Source organism: Leptodactylus fuscus, chromosome 4, assembly GCF_031893055.1.
Source record: "Leptodactylus fuscus isolate aLepFus1 chromosome 4, aLepFus1.hap2, whole genome shotgun sequence".
NCBI classification, from domain to species: domain Eukaryota; kingdom Metazoa; phylum Chordata; class Amphibia; order Anura; family Leptodactylidae; genus Leptodactylus; species Leptodactylus fuscus.
In genome coordinates, this window is record NC_134268.1 from 208,141,631 (window position 1) to 208,158,071 (window position 16,441).

General features: G+C 41.8%; 1 protein-coding gene across 1 annotated transcript in view; it reads right to left on the bottom strand.

Moving 5' to 3' along the window:
* Nucleotides 1-1,580: 1,580 nt before the first annotated feature.
* Nucleotides 1,581-16,441, bottom strand: part of LOC142201186 (macrophage mannose receptor 1-like) — a 59,276-nt gene continuing 44,415 nt past the window's right edge. The window contains exons 25-30 of the mRNA XM_075272014.1: nucleotides 15,994-16,159; nucleotides 13,618-13,767; nucleotides 12,016-12,132; nucleotides 7,390-7,614; nucleotides 2,409-2,444; nucleotides 1,581-1,801 (exon numbers count right to left, since the gene is read on the bottom strand). Coding sequence (XP_075128115.1) covers nucleotides 1,581-1,801; nucleotides 2,409-2,444; nucleotides 7,390-7,614; nucleotides 12,016-12,132; nucleotides 13,618-13,767; nucleotides 15,994-16,159 — 915 coding nt within the window. The remainder of the gene's footprint in view (nucleotides 1,802-2,408; nucleotides 2,445-7,389; nucleotides 7,615-12,015; nucleotides 12,133-13,617; nucleotides 13,768-15,993; nucleotides 16,160-16,441) is intronic.

Consider the following 16,441-nt stretch of genomic DNA (forward strand, 5'->3'; position numbering starts at 1 on the left):
TCAATCTTGGTTTACATACATCATGGTTACAGGTATAGGATTTAGGCTTGTTATGTGACTGATCTTGTCCCCTCTAGTAGGAATAATGTGACATGTGACGATTCATTGTCTGGACCTTCCGCTTATATGTGCAGCATTTATTACTCACTTTCCAATATTTATGGCTGATTTTTGGTCTTTTTATTATTGAGAGATAGACATATTCCTACTTAGCATCATTCTGAGCCATTCTTGAGAGTTACTTTATTTCCAGTTCCATCTAGTACTGTTATCTGGTTTTGTGTATTTCTCTATATATTCTGAGCTATTTATTACACTTGTTACCTTTTTGTTCTCCTGGTGTCATTTGTCTTCTATGTTGGCTGTGTATCAGCCTCTCTGCTGAATTACATTTTAATAATTAATAAATATGATAATATTTTATTAAGATCTGTATATGAGTCTTTTTTAGGCCAATTTTGTTGTAGGTTTTGGTGTTTGTTCCATCTTATTCATAGCTATAATGTCAGCAGTGTTTGAAGGGTTTGCAGGCCATAGTGAAGACCACTATGAGCATAAGGGAGGATCAGTGAGTAAATACGGCCCGTTATCTGCTGGGGTTACTCCAAAAAATAAAAATCATGGCCCATTGAACCCCTAATGTCCTGGGCCCTGTGGCAGTGGCTGCTGATACCCCGTATTTATACCACTGTATACACAACTGGAGACTGGAAGCAGTTGGCTCCATGCCGTGTATAGTGGCCAGATGCCATTAATGGGTGCTGAGCTACAGTGATGACACCCAGTCATTGTACAGGGCACAGCCCCATGTTGTGTATAGTAAGGGTGTCAGAAGCAGTCCTGTACAGCTGATCGGTGCGGGGGCCAGCTGTCAGATAGGGTAGGCCATAAAATCCAAAACCCTGGAAACCCCTTTATCTCAACTATCTCTGATGTTTATTTAGTAACAGTTGTGAAGTGAAGAGAGGTATAGTGTGGGAGAACCACTATTTTTCCCCAAGACTGTTGCAGTATGCACAGGTGTTTAGCTTGTAGGTCCCGGACTGGAGTAAAGTTCGGGCTAGTCCTGCAGGACAATCCATTCCAGGCTTGGAAACAGACCAGCAGAGCCCTGTATGTAGCACAGGTGTGCTGGTTAGTGAGAGAGAGGAGCGAGACTGAAAGACTGACACAGTCAACCAGCCTGAGAAAGCTCTGCCAAAAAGGACGCTGTTAAAGTGCCGGGTATGTGTACCCCTTGTTTACTTGTAAAAACTGTTTTGTTAGGAGGTCAGCAGTAGGCTGACCCCCTGGTTAGTGAGGGAAGAACTCGTTTAGTAAGCCGCCGGACAGGTGTAGGTCTTTATTTTCATTTGTTTGTTTTGACATGCTGAGCTACTGAGCAGCACTACCTGTACCTGTGAGCTTGTCTGCTGCAATAAAGACTGCTTTTGGGAAAGAAACCAGAGCTTCTGAATCCCCCGTACATCACATAGTGCACCAGTGTTATTTAACCCTTGTAGATGGAAATTGTCCATGATCTTGTTACAGACCAGACATTATTGTACAGATATGGCTGGTTTTATTATAAATCCATCATTTCAGAGATCATTTTGGCCAATGTTGTCCACTAAGATGGCTTCATCATGTGTGATATCTGCACAGCTCCTGTCCATGTATATTCTGTTGGTGACATCACTTTCTGGTTGTGACATGTTCCGTTTTCTCCTATATATGAAGACGACTCCAGCGGCGACTCCAGCAATGACCAGAATACTAAGAACAACTACAGCAGTGGTCAGGCCATGTGAGGACCTTTCTTCTGTAAAGGCAAATATGGATTAGAAAGTCATTACAGTGACAAATCCTACAGACAGAGGTGACAGTAAATGAGTAATAATCACTGTCAGTAGTCGGTCACTTCTGGTCACTTCTGGTCACTACTGTCATCACATCCCTCTATTACATCACATACTGAGGCTACAGTCAGACGACCGAGGTGCAAAACCTTCATTTTCTAAAGTCTTGCACCCAAGGGGCCCCCATACTTATGGATATCTCATACATTGCAGTGTATGAAGGATCTATATTTTGACGTCCTGACTGGCAAAGTAATTTAATTCTGTTGTGTGACATCTTTAAAAAAAAAAAAAAAAAAAAAAAAACAGCCATGAATTACTGTCATGTGATTGTAGCTTTAGGCCATGCTCACATATCTATAGAAAATCCACCATTTATACATTACTGGCTATATGGCAGAATTCCATGGCTTACGCTCTGATTTCTGACATGGATTTGCAGTATTATTATCCCCATTCAATCCAGACCGAGCTAATCTGTAGGTATAAAAATCCCACCGAAGCCCAGAAACCCCTTATAATGTTCTTTATAATATCCCAGATATTAGCGGGGGATAAGTTATACTGTACCTGGGGTCTCTAGTAGCTTCTCTGGGGGCAGCGGAGCTGAAAACACATCAGACAACAGGTTAGAAATCAGATTTTTATGTATTTTATATGTAGAAATGAGATGGTTTTGTATTTCATTGTGTTTCATCATTTGTATGATTGTATGTTAGTGACGGTATCATGGCTCTCAGCAGGGAGGTTGTTCCCTCCGCCATCTTGGAGAACTAAGCACTGGGGTTGAGCCGATCTTGAGATTTCAGGATCGATTTTAAAATCGGATTTCCAATGATTTTCCAGCCGATCCCGATCGTGAAATTTGCTCGCTTGCCGATCGGGATCTGATATTTCCAGATCCCGATTGCTCAACCCAGGGGTGAACCGACCTTTTCTGCCGCCCGAGGCGGACGATAGAAAGCGCCCCCCCTCCCCCCGGAGGAGGGGGCGGAGCGAAGGGGGCGGAGCGAAGGGGGCGTGGCGGAGCGGCGTTAGCAGGCAGAGAGCAGGCATGGAGAAGACCTGCTCTCTGCCTGAGCGTGAGGCGAGGCCGCTGGAGCAGCGCTGCGTCCACGGGGCCTCCCCAATCCACCGCTCGGTGACGCTAAGCCAGTCCAGGACAGCTTGTCCTGGACTGGCTTAGGTAAGCAAAAATGCCGCCCTCCCCGAGGCCCTGGCATAGCGCCGCCTGAAGCGGTTGCTTCAGGTCGCCTCATGGGAGGTGCGGCGCTGGCTCAACCCTAGTCAATGCTTCTCTATTGGAAAAGTCACTTTTAGGGTTGAGACGATCTTGAAATTTCAAAATCCGATTTCCGATAGTTTTCCAGCCAATCCCTATCGCGATCGTGAAATTTGCTCGATCACCTATCGGGATTTGATCTTTTCAGATCCTGATCACTCAACCCTACTAAGCACAAATCTTCTGTGGATGTAGGCTTGCTCCAGTCTGTCTGTCTCTTCATATAACCCTAGACAGACTGGATGATGTTGAGATCAGGGCTATATCTGTGGGGGCCGTATCATCACTTCCAGGTCTCCTCTTCCAGGGACAATGGTCACACCAAATATTGATGGGATTTTGATTGCTCCTTTTTCATTCACTTAATTTTGTCTTATTACAAAACTAGAATATTAACACTGAAATACTATGATACTACTGAATACTACGCATCTCTATGGGTTTACGTCCTGAATATAACTCACAGGGGCAGAGGCTTTATGCAAATGGCAATTTTGTGGAGCCAGACTTAAAATATCTGAAAATGGACATTCAAATGGAGTGAGACTTGTCTATGAATGTGGTATACATATAGCAATACTTGCTAGTAGACGGCGGCATTATTCTCATGGCTGAGTTTACCCCTTCTCTGCCCTGGTACACAGTGGATGGGGTGACACTTGCTGCTTGGTCTGCTGTCTCTTCTTCTGGGGTCTTCAGGTAGCTGTACGCGCTATGTGAGTGATGACATGACACCACACTTACATCTCCTAGAGCCAGAGCACACAAGGAGCACAGACTGGTGAGGCAGCAGATGTCTGCAGATCTCTCCTCCTTCACCAATGTATTCAACTCATCTGCATCCTCCAGAAGCAGATGAGTTGAGACCGGGACATACCTCTCACTGACTGGGACATCAGGACAGGACCCAGAATCCAGGACTGCCCGACTGAATCTGGGATGGTTGGGAGGTATGTACCTTTTTTACCATATCTACATCCTGTTGACCAATAAATAGTTAGACTATGGAAGAACAGTCTGTCTATTTGGAATTCAGAGAAGTTTTATGTTGTATCTCAGACAGCACACTAAGAGAACATGTAAGAGGACAGAACATGTAACTTTAGCCATACTTGTTTGCTTTGCATATATTACTGGAGGATACTAGGGGGGAGATTTTCAGTCAATTTCAGAACTAGAAAGTTGCCATTTGAAGCCTGTTGTTATATCCACACACGTTTGAACTTCTACGCCATCCTCTGTACAGTGAAGGAGGTTTTTCCGCTCATGAATACTGCTCCTGGACTGTGGTCATTTTGTGTTGGCACTGTTAGGGTAACTGTTGTGTGCTTTGTGATTGATAGCCTCTCTCTCTACCAATCAAGTCTATAAACAGGTCCTTAGCCCACACATGTTTGCTGGCTATTGTGACTCTGTCCTTGCTAAGTGTTTCTCTTTGCTATTGTATTATATTGTATTTACTGACTTCTGACCTTTGTCTTTTCCTGTGACTTCTCTTTTGGATTTCGATTTGGTACTGTTTGTCTCTCTGGTTTGACCTCGGCTTGCTGACTCTTTTGTGTTGTATTGTCTTTTCCTGTTCTGTGTACACTTATCTAAAGAAGGGACTGTTGTCCAGTTGTCCCTGACATTAGGACAGTGAGGCAAGTAGTTAAGGACAGGTGCTGAGTCGAGTTTAGGACTCAAAGTCTCTGTCTTTCTCTGCCTCTCAGGTTTCAGCAGTAGCACTGGGGAATTTCTCAACTGGAAATTCCGTAACACCCAATCACAGGCCACAGCAGTGAGGGCCTCCCCGCACCTACGTTGGCCTGGCATCTAATGTAAATGGGCCCAAGTGATCACTAGATCCCTCTCCATTAACAGTAACATATGTATGTATGTCAGGGAACTAGTTTTTCCCCAACCGCTATCCTGGTGGTCCAGGGCCCTAGCCATCTCCATCTGGCCATGGGCCCCATACCCTACACCATAGAAAATAATATTTTTATGTAAAGTCTTATTTAATTTGCATGCACAAAATGAGTTGGTGCATTTCTGCGACTTTGGCATTGCTTTAACACCCACCCATGTAAATATATACATGTGTGGTATGTATGAACTCCTCACATATTGCAGTTTTTTGGGAAGTACATTTTGTTTGCAGAAAGGGATTGCTTGAGCCGGCACTTTGGTGGCAAATTTGAATTTTTGCTTGCAATCTCTGTTTGCTGCAAAGTTGCTTGAAGGTAGTTGTATATATGAAACATTAAGTTGTGTTTTTATATATGGTATGCTGTGCAATATCAAAAAAGTTATTAGTGAATAACAGCAAAATCCTGCCTATCTTCTGTATTAGTGTTTTTGAGAGTCTGAGCTCTTGTTGTAGTTGATGATATATATATATATATATATATATATATATATACACACACACACACACACACACACACACATATACACACACACATTGTCTACACCATAAGCTATTATTTTAAATGTATTTTGTACTAGCTTTTACCCGCGACTTCGTCTGCGGTGAGTTGAGTATTGGGCGGACACAGACGTGTGAAACTGTAAAAGTGCTTTAAAAAGTTTGGTGGGCTAGCAAATGTGATTTGATGTGTTATATTGTGTATGTTGTGATACAGACAATGTGATATGTTATACAGCCTGTGTACAGGAGTATATATGTATCAGGTACTGTATATAGCAGTGATAGGAGATACATGTAATATATAGTATATACAGCCTGTGTACAGGAGTATATATGTATCAGGTACTGTATATAGCAGTGATAGGTGATACATGTAATATATAGTATATACAGCCTGTGTACAGGAGTATATATGTATCAGGCACTGTATATAGCAGTGATAGGTGATACATGTAATATATAGTATATACAGCCTGTGTACAGGAGTATATATGTATCAGGTACTGTATATAGCAGTGATAGGAGATACATGTAATTACAATGTGATGTGTTGTATTGTGTATGTATAGTGGAAAGCTATATGTAAATGTGAGTGAGTAGAGTGAGGGCTACTCCTGAGGTGACAGTAAGGAGTGTGCAGGCAGGTTGAGGCAGGAAATGCCAGGCAGTGTGTGTGAGTCTATAGCTGGGGCTAGGAGTCCTGCTTTTGTGAGTCTCCTGCTAGGAAGCCATGTTGTTTAGTGGCACCAAAAGTAGCCTGTGACTCAATCCTGAGGGAAAACTATGTTTGTGGAAAATTGCACGCAACTCCGTCCAGGCGTTTTAGCGTGATTGAGGAACAAACATCCAAACTCACAAACATCCAAACATCCAAACACACAAACTTTCACATTTATAATATTAGTAGGATATGAATCTGAGATTGAACATGAGTTTTAGGTGAAAATATGTGTTTTAGTGCGTTTTTTCAAAAAATGTTTTGCGTTTGTCACAAAGTTGCATGAAGGTGGATGTGGCTGTTGATGACCCATTAAACATATGTAATCTTCAGGTTGTCTACTTTCAAAAAATATATAGGGTTTAGGGGTTCACTTGCTTTTCACGGTGTGTAATCCCTACATTTTATACTATGATCATTTTTAACATTTCCAGCTTCAAAGCAGATTTTTGTTCCTTCCAGTTCTGGTGATTTTCTGAAGACACGTGCATGCGGGTGTAGGCCATAGTGATATGTATGAACAGTGCACATGTTGAACTCTTATTTTTAGGAGGTTTGGTGCATATAATTTATTGTTTAGTTTCCTCTTTTAACAACTAATATACATTTATTTGCATTTTTTCATAAAACATTCACTTTAAATCAAAATTGCATGAAGGTGCTTGTTTGCATACAGTACCAAGTGGCATTCTGACAATACTGCAGGTGTCTACTTTAAGAAAATATATAAGTATGGGGGGGTTGGATGATTTTTTAATGTTGCAATTTAGGTTTGATTTGTCCATCTCAAAACTGTGAAAATTGCTCTGGCTACTGGAGGTGCAAAATTTCCAGAGACCCTTGACAGTGAAAGGGTTAAAATATCAGCAACCACAACTTTTTAATCAAGTTTTCATCCAGACTGCTTGTAGAAATACAGTTATATCATTAGAGATCATTTTTCCCCACCTCCACCAACCCATCTCTTTGCATCCATTAATTCACTCATTCCAACACATCTGGAATCTTTGCCATTCCAGCTAGGAACCTATTCCCATATCCCAACAATAACAATGATCCAAATGCCGGTGATAATCCTGTGTGATTTTTGATTATTTTTACCTTAACAAATAATAGACACAGGTTTATGATGACTTACTTTTTACGGCCTTACATATGTACCCTCTGCTTACACTGCACAGTACAGTTCTCCACACTCCATTCTTGGCATCCATCGTCACACACTTAGAAGATTCTTCTTCAGAGAATTTGAAAAAGTTCCGTTGTATACGCCTATCCTCATAACTCGTTCTTTCTTCTCTGTCTTCCTTATTGTTCCAGTTTACAAAGTCCACGGGCGTTTTGTCTAACCAAAGCCAATTGTCTACAAACACAAAGATTTCCTTCGTAAGAAAGTAAAATGTTTTGCACAATACGTTATAATATGCAATGTATTGTTAACCGCAGGGATTTTTTTATTTTCATTTTTGTCTTCCCGACTTCCAAAAGCCATAACTCTATGTTTTTTCATGCTCAGAGCTATAGGAGGGCTTAAGGTTTGCTGGACAAATCGTACTTGTAATGGTGCTATTTATTATACTGTACCATTGACTGGGAAGCTGGAAAAAAATTCAAAATGGGGGAATTGGAGAAAAACTGCAACACTGTTACAGATTTATTTTTACAGGGTCATTGTGCAGCCAAAATGACGCGTCACTTCTATTTAGAGATGAGTGAACACTAAAATGTTCGAAGTTCGAAATCCGATTCGAACAGCCGCACACTGTTCGAACGGGTTTCGAACCCCATTATAGTCTATGGGGGGAAATGCTCGTTTCAGGGGTAGGCAACATTCAATCAAATTCTACTTGCCAAGTCCATGAGTGAGGGTCGGGCTGGATTCTTCTCCCTGCGCAGCGTCCCCGCGTCCTCTTCCGGCCTTGAATTCACTCTGCTAGGCATCGGGCCTTACAGTGTAAGCGGCCATTTTCTTGTAGCGCAGACATGTGCAGTCGGCTCTGCCCAGGCCCGATGCCTAAGCAGAGTGAATGAAGAGCCGGAAGACGCCGCGGGGAAGCTGCGCAGGGAGAAGACTTCTAAAGGTAAGAGAAGAACTAGCATTGATTGGCAGAATGTATAGCATTCTGACAATCAACGCTGGTTCTGCATCGAATCTTAACTTCAAACAGCTAGTAGTACTCGATCGAGTACGAGTATTTCGAATATCGTAGTATTCGAGCGAATACCTACTCGATCGAATACTACTCGCTCAGCTCTACTTCTATTCCATGGGTCGGTACAATTAAAAAATAAACATATTCTTGGAGTCGCCGTATTCTCACTCCCATAACTTTTTTATATTTCTGTATATGGGGATACATGAGGCCTCTTCTCTCTTCTTTTGCAAAGCCATTTGTGCTTTTTAGTTATACTATTTGAGATTTGTCTATTTCTTTGATCACTTTACAATCACATTGTTTATGCAGGCAAAACAGCCGAAAAATGGTGGCTCGGTTCTTGAGATAGTTGAGTTGATTTGCAACTAATCGGATTCAAACTTAATATTCCAAATTGTTCAATTTTTAATGAACATAAACATTTGGAATTTAGTTCTCATAATATAATAATTTGACATTCAGGGGAGGTAGCAAAAATAAAAAAAAAACATTTGCACTCACCTTGCATTACTTCATCTGGGCCTCCTCGTGGCATCTGCTATTTTTGTCATTGATATATTATGGTTTTAGGTTTTTTTTTCTGTATGCTTGCAGGATTATTCTAGGTTTATTATTAATTTATTTATTTATTTATATAGCACCATTAATTCCATGGTGCTTTACATTATTATATTAATTCCATGGTGCTTTACACTTGGGGGTTACATACAATACACAGAATATACAAGTAGATATAATACTAACAATGACTGACTGGCACAGTGGGGTAGAGGACCCTGCCCGTGAGGGCTTACAATCTATGAGGGAAGGGGGTAGAGACAGAAGGAGAGGGGGAGACTGTACAGATGGCAGTGCGGTGATAGTGTTATTGGAGGTTGTAGGCCTTCCTGAATAGGGGAGTCTTCAAGGCCTTCTTGAATCCTGTGATTGTGGGGGTCAGTCTTATGTTCACACTAGTGTTGGGGTTTCCGTTCTCAGGTCCGCTTGGGGACATGAAAAACCGAAACCAAATCCGATTAAAAAACAGCTACCCGCAGAAACCCTCGAATGTCATAGATTATAATAAGGTCCGCCTGGTTTCCGCTCAAATGGTCACACAGTTGCTAGCATGACCGTTGCCTTAGTTGCATTTGTCACTGGCACCATTTTGGGTTACATGTAACTTTTTTTTTTATACATTACAAATTTCACACCTCTCATTGCTGAGCAGTATGAAAAGCATGTTAAGCACTTCCCATTGGGTTTTTATTAGAGATGAGCAAACGGTAAAATGTTCGAGGTTCGATATTAGTTTCGAGTAGCCCCTCAATATTAGACTACTCGAATCGAATATCGAACCCTATTATAGTCTATGGGGGGAAAATGCTCGTTTCAGGGGTAGGCAACGTTCGATCAAATTATACTTACCAAGTCCACGAGTGAGGGTCGGGCTGGATCCTCCGAGAAGTCTTCTCCGTGCAGCGTCCCCGTAGCATCTTCCCGCTCTGAATTCACTCTGCCAGACATCGGGCCTGGGCAGAGCCGACTGTGCATGTCCGCACTACAAGCAGACATGCACAGTCAGCTCTGCCCAGGCCCGATGCCTGGCAGAGTGAATGAAGAGCCGGAAGACGCCGCGGGGAAGCTACACAGAGAAGACTTCTAAAGGCAGGAGAAGAACCAGCGTTGATTGGCCGACTGTATAGCATTCGGCCAATCAATGTTGGTTCTGCATCGAACTTTTACATTCGAATAGCGAGTGGTACTCGATCGAGTACGAGTATTTCAAATACCGTAGTATTCGATCGAATAACTACTCGATCGCATACTACTCGCTCATCTCTAGTTTTTATGTCTTCAGAGTGGTTGTCTAGATCTTCAAGGATGTACTGGTATGTCCAATCAACATGGAGCCGGCTGTAACCACCAGAGCTAACCTAGAGAAGGCAGGTAAGGTTTGTTACTGTCCCTGCCTTCCCAATCGCAGTGTACGCAGTGCTGAATGAGTTCTGTATACACAGCTATGGGCGCTGCCATAATGTGGCTGCACTCTGACTCAGTGGTCACATGATCTGCTGAGATCAGAGTCTGTTAGATCTGCTGGGTCTTATACGACCCAGATCAGCTTTGTAGTTATGGGCACAAGGCTGTATTCCTTCTGTAACTGGGGCTAAATGTACCAGCCCCAGTTGCAGGGGAAATCAGCATCCCCCACAAAAAAGTGATCAGATGTCCCCGAAGGTCAACTATGACCTCATGGGGACACAATGACACCATGAAAATTAAAAATTATCGTAACGTAGAGAAAAAATTGTTTTGTAAAGATTTTTAGTAGCACTTTGTGCTATTAAATAAAAAAAAATGAAAAAAGTGAAAAAATGGCATAAAAATAAAGCCCTATGTGTCACCGAAAAAAAAAAAAAGACGCAGAAATTTGTTGAATAACAAAAATGATAACATTGTTATAGCCCTCAAAACTGCACATACAAAAAACCTGAAAATATGTCTGGTCCTGAACCACAAATTGGTCTGGTACTGAAGAGGTTAATTTTATAATATTTTGGCATAGCAGGTAATATTTTATATCATCCACCATGTGGGTTAAATAAGGTGATTCAGGCTAAGGCCCCACGGGACGTCTCGCAGCAATAAAGTGCTGCCGGAATAACCCCAGCAGCAAGTGCAGTTAGTCTCTTCAGGCACAAAGTAAAGATGGCCGACAGAGCATGAGCTATATGCCCGGCCTGATGTGGCCAAAGAAGGGTAATTTATGGAGCCTTTTAAAGTTTTTTATAGTCTGAGTTTGGATTCTCTTCTTCTCATTCATTTTTCCATGGACCTACATGTCACATTCACTTTGATATAACTTTGGCTATGTTTGCCTTAGAGAGTTAGAAATTGTCCGGGCTTCCAGAACCTAACCAATATTATACACTATTTTTTATCAGTTTAAGGTTCATACTGAAATTTTTTGATCCAAAAAATCTGAGCCACCCAACCCCCATACTAAACGAATTAAGAAGTTCTTTCATCTTTACTCATGTTGTGAGAAGACGACAGGCAGAGTGCTGGAGTCCAAATATATCAGCCCCAGGTTTCTGACATATGTGTGGTGCAGGGAGATCTGGAGATCTCCAGGTCTAGATCCTTGGCTCATTGTTGGACCAGAGAAAGGCTGCGGTTCCTGCATTGTGTGCAGTTCCATGAGGTGAAAGGAGGTGTGTGGTTCTGTCCTGCAATCCTGAGTCCGGTGAGACAATATTGCTCCTGTTTTGTTCATGTGGATGGAAGTAAGCCACATGTGTAGTTAGGTTAACCTTCTGTCTAGTTAGTGACTCAGACGAGCAGGTTTTAATTTTTTTTATGTCTGAAGTTAAAGCTGTATTTTGTTTTGTTCATTTTGTGCCTGAAGTCAAGGTTTATTTATTTTCCTGTTTTTTTCTAAATAAATCAGTTTGCTGTATATTTTGTGTCCCCGTCTTTACTGTTTGGGTCCACACCACTGCTGCTACCGAGCTAACTTTCCCACAATGCAAAACGGCGGTGAAAAATATGGACTGTTTATCCATTTTTCACAGCCATGTTTTTCAGTGGTCATGTGAATGTATCCCAGAGTTCTGATACTATACCGTTCTCATTCTTGTAAAGTCCGATCCAAAATGTTTTTTGCTGGTCGCTGAGTAGCTCAGTATGTCGGAGGAGGAAATCCAATTCAGTGGAATCTTCAATGGAAGTTAAACTGCCACCTAGAAAATTGTCATAGTGAATAATTCTGTTAGCTTGGAATTAGGGTTGAGCGATTGGGATCGGATTCTGATCGGCAATCGAGTAAATTTCACGATCGCGATCGGAATTCCAATCCCGATCTTTTTAAGTGAGATCGAGGTTGGAGGTTATTTCCCACAATGCTTTGCTACTGGCCAAGGATTGTGGGAAAAGCTAACAATGTTAGTTACTAGAGATGAGCGAGTACTATTCAAAACTGCCGTTTCGAATAGCACGCTCCCATAGGAATGAATGGATGCAGTCGGCACACAGCCTATGCTGGCGTCCGGCCGCTTAACCTCCTGCGCGCCGACTGCATCCATCCATTCCTATGGCATAGCATGGGAGGAAACAGAAGAGTATACTGGACTCTGCTACATCTGCATTACTGTGCATTGACTTGTTTATCTACTCTTCTGCTTCGTCCCTGCTTTACCATATACTCAGCTCTGCTACATCTGAGATCTACATCTCAGATGTAGATCTCAGATGTAACAGAGCTGTGAATACAGGGACGAAGCAGAAGAGTAGATAGACAAGTCAATGTACAGTAATGCAGATGTAGCAGAGTCCAGTATATGGCACAGCAGAGAGGAAAAAGAATTGTCCACTTACCTACACAGATCAGCTATCACTCCCCGTTCTTCTCAGTCCGTGCGCGCCCCTAGCTCCCAGGTTAGTGTTACAGACCTAGGAAGAAGGCTTGTGACTTAGGAAAGTGTGGGCGGGTACTGGGAGGGGAGACATGAGTGATGCACTCACGTCTCCCCGCCCTGTACCCGCCTACACTCTCCTTAGCCACAACAAGCCCCACCTTCTCCCAGCATCAGTTACACCAGCCTAGGGAGGCGGGGGCGCCTGGAGCCCCGGGAGGGAGTGGCGTACACACCGGGAGAGGAGGCGGCAGTGGTTCTGTGCAGGTAAGTGGGGGGGGCACTAAGTTGTCAGCGGATTTTTTTAATCACCACACAGCGTGGAGTACAACATTTTTGGACTCTACGCTGAGTAGTGAACAGGATCATTTTTTAAAATCTGATTTTCGATCAATAAAAAAATCCCAATGACTTACATTAGGATCGGAATTGGGATTGGGATCGGGTTCGAACGGAAAATGATCAGAAATTGGATTTTAAAATCGATCCTGAAATCTCAAGATCGGCTCAACCCTACTTGAAATCCATTCCTCTAGGTAACGGCACAACATAGTCAATGATCTGATGCTTTTTTATAAACAATAAATGTCTAACCCTTTCAGGGCCAATGCCTTCAGAATGCCCAACACCATAATCCACCTTTGAGAATACTTTATTTTATGGTAGATTATTTAGATAAAAATCAAACCAAAATCATCAATTTTAATTCTTCTCTCTTCATTGATCAAAATGCCCACCATATAGTTATAGTCAGTGCGCCAGTCACAGATCCTAAAAATTAAATTTTTACTATAATGTATTCGTGAAACTTACCATACTCAAGACATCTTAAGGTTGCCTTGTGCCACCAAGTGGAGGAAGATGATTCAAAAATATAACAATGGTTACGGAAGGAAATCCAGGCCTTTGAAGTTACGTTTGGGCAGGTTCCGGGTGTTTCAGGTGGGTCAGTGGGAGGGAGAACTTTAAGACCAAAAGTTAGAAGACAAAATAGCTGTACAGTCAGATATAATAGATTAGGTATAACAGATACCCATATATCCATATGCTTAATCATCCCAACGCATTTAAAATGAAACTGTGAAAATAATTTTCCTATTGTCTATAGATTGTTTATATACAGCTCCTATACAGGCCGATGTGTCTTCGTGGTAACAGACTACAAGTAAATGTGTATAATCTAATCTTGCTATTATACTGTCTATACTAGAGATGAGCAAACAGTGAAATATTCGATATTTGTTGTTCGTTTCTAATAGCCCCTCAATATTCGACTATTCGAAAGAATATCGAACCCATTATAGTCTATGGGGAAAAAACGTTCATTTCAGGGGAACCCAAAATTTGACTCAGGAGGGTCACCAAGTCCACTATGACACCTCAGGAAATGATGACAACACCTCTTCAATGCAACTGGGACAGCAGGGGAAACATGTCTGGGGGCATCTAACATGCCCAAGTCCCTGTATTACCCCACCATCACAGCCTAACAACTACACACTTTCCACACTCAAAAATCCCTATATGAAAGTGGAAAAATACCTGGAAACCTTCTTTCCTCCCCAATTGGATGGACAGAAACCCAAATTTTAAGCTAAAGAAACATTACCAAACACCCCTTTAAATCACGTTGCCCATGACAACCACAGATGGAATAGACAATGGGAAATCCAACAGTCCCCACCCTGAACTGTCATTGTGTGTGTGTGTGTGTGTGTGTGTGTGTGATGTGGTAAGACCTTCAAAAATTCACTTTTCTGGCCCTTAACGTGAGCCCTTCCAAATTACTGTATAGCTATACTACTGAACAGTCTACCGGTTATAGGTTATACCTCTAGCTATGTAGCTGAGCATCCTACTGGATATATCTCTAACTATACAGCAGAGTAGTCTACTGATTATAGCCCTAGCTATACAGCTGAGCATCCTATTGAATATACCTCTAGCTATTCCACCTAGTATCCACCTGGCTATACCTCTAACTATACAGCTGAGTAGCCTACTGATTATAGCCCTAGCTAAACAGTCGAGTATCCTACTGGTTATACTTCTAGCTATACTGTTGAGCATTCTACTGGTTCTAATTCTAGCTATACAGCTGAGCATCCTGCTTGTTTTCTCTGCTGCCTGGCTGCACTGTACAATCATATTATAGAAGTCTGATATCAGAACCCCTAGATCCTTCTTCTGAAGTCTTGGCTAACACATCTTTGTTAGCTAACATATATTAATGTCTTTTGTAGGTGGTGTCTCCAGATCTAGACAAAATTTTTCAGATGTGGTCTCAGTAGGGCTCTATAGCAGAATTACAATTTCTCTCCCTTCTCATAATATCTCTATACAGATGAACATGGTACTGGTTATATCTCTAGCTATACAGCTGAGCATCCTACTGGTTATACCTCTAATAATACTGCTGAGAAGTATACTGGTTATACCTCTGACTTTGCAGTTGAGCATCCTACTGGTTATATCTCTAGCTATACAGTTGAGCACCCTGCTAGTTATACCTCTAGCTATACATCCCAGTATCCTATACCCTTAGCTATAAAGTCGCACATCCTACTGATTATACCTCTAGCTATACTGCTGAGCATCCTACTGGTTATTCCTTTAGCTATACAGCCCTGCATCCTATTGGTTATACCTTTAGCTATACAGCCCTGCATCCTACTGCTTATACTTCTAGTTATACAGCCCTGCATCCTACTGGTTATACCTCTAGCTATACAGCCGATAATCCTACTGGTTATATCTCTAGCTATACAGCTGAGCAACCTACTAATTTTACCACTAGCTATGCAACTGAAAATCCTACTTGCTGTCTCTGCTGCCTGGCTGTACTGTGTATTCAATTAGAGGCTGTAAGATATCAGAAACCCTAGATCCTTTTCTTTTGAAGTCCTAGCTGTCACAGAACTGACAAAAAGGTACTTGGGGAGGATTCCTTTCTTGGCTTTGTCTCAAAAAACCACAGCAATATCTGCAACAAAAAAAAAAAAAAAAACTGTTTCTACAACATTGGGTCTCAGCCTTAAGCAGCACTAGTGGTGGCCGCAGTGAACTAGAATAAAACATAGCTCCAACCTCTATGAAGATATATTGGAAAAATGATCAGGTCAGAATGTTTGACCTATATATGATACATGAAATGATACCTAGACTTCATTTAGACAGTGATCATCTTACCACTTGTGTGTTTGCAGATAGAAGAATACCTCTCATTACAGGACGATGTCTTCCATTTTCCATCCGTATCCACATATATGCAGGAGGTGCCCGTTCTTGGCTCCCCAGCGGCCCATCTATTGTATTGAACTCTCCAGTTATCAATCCACTTGTATGTATTTCCAGTCTGAAAGAATTATAATTTTATACATCCTTTCCAAATCATTACAATGTGTAAAAATTATATCCAGAATACAAAATCACTGTAACTCATTGCAAATCTCATACCAGGAAAATTAGTTCTATCATCTTGTATGTGGCTCAGTCATGGGAATGTGCTGCTTTATTTATAGGGAACCCATCACATTGACAATGTCATCTAATCTGCAGTCAGCATGTTATATAGCAGGAGGAGCCCAATAATTTATGACAAGTTACACTTAATCCTTTCTCACAAAACTACACATTG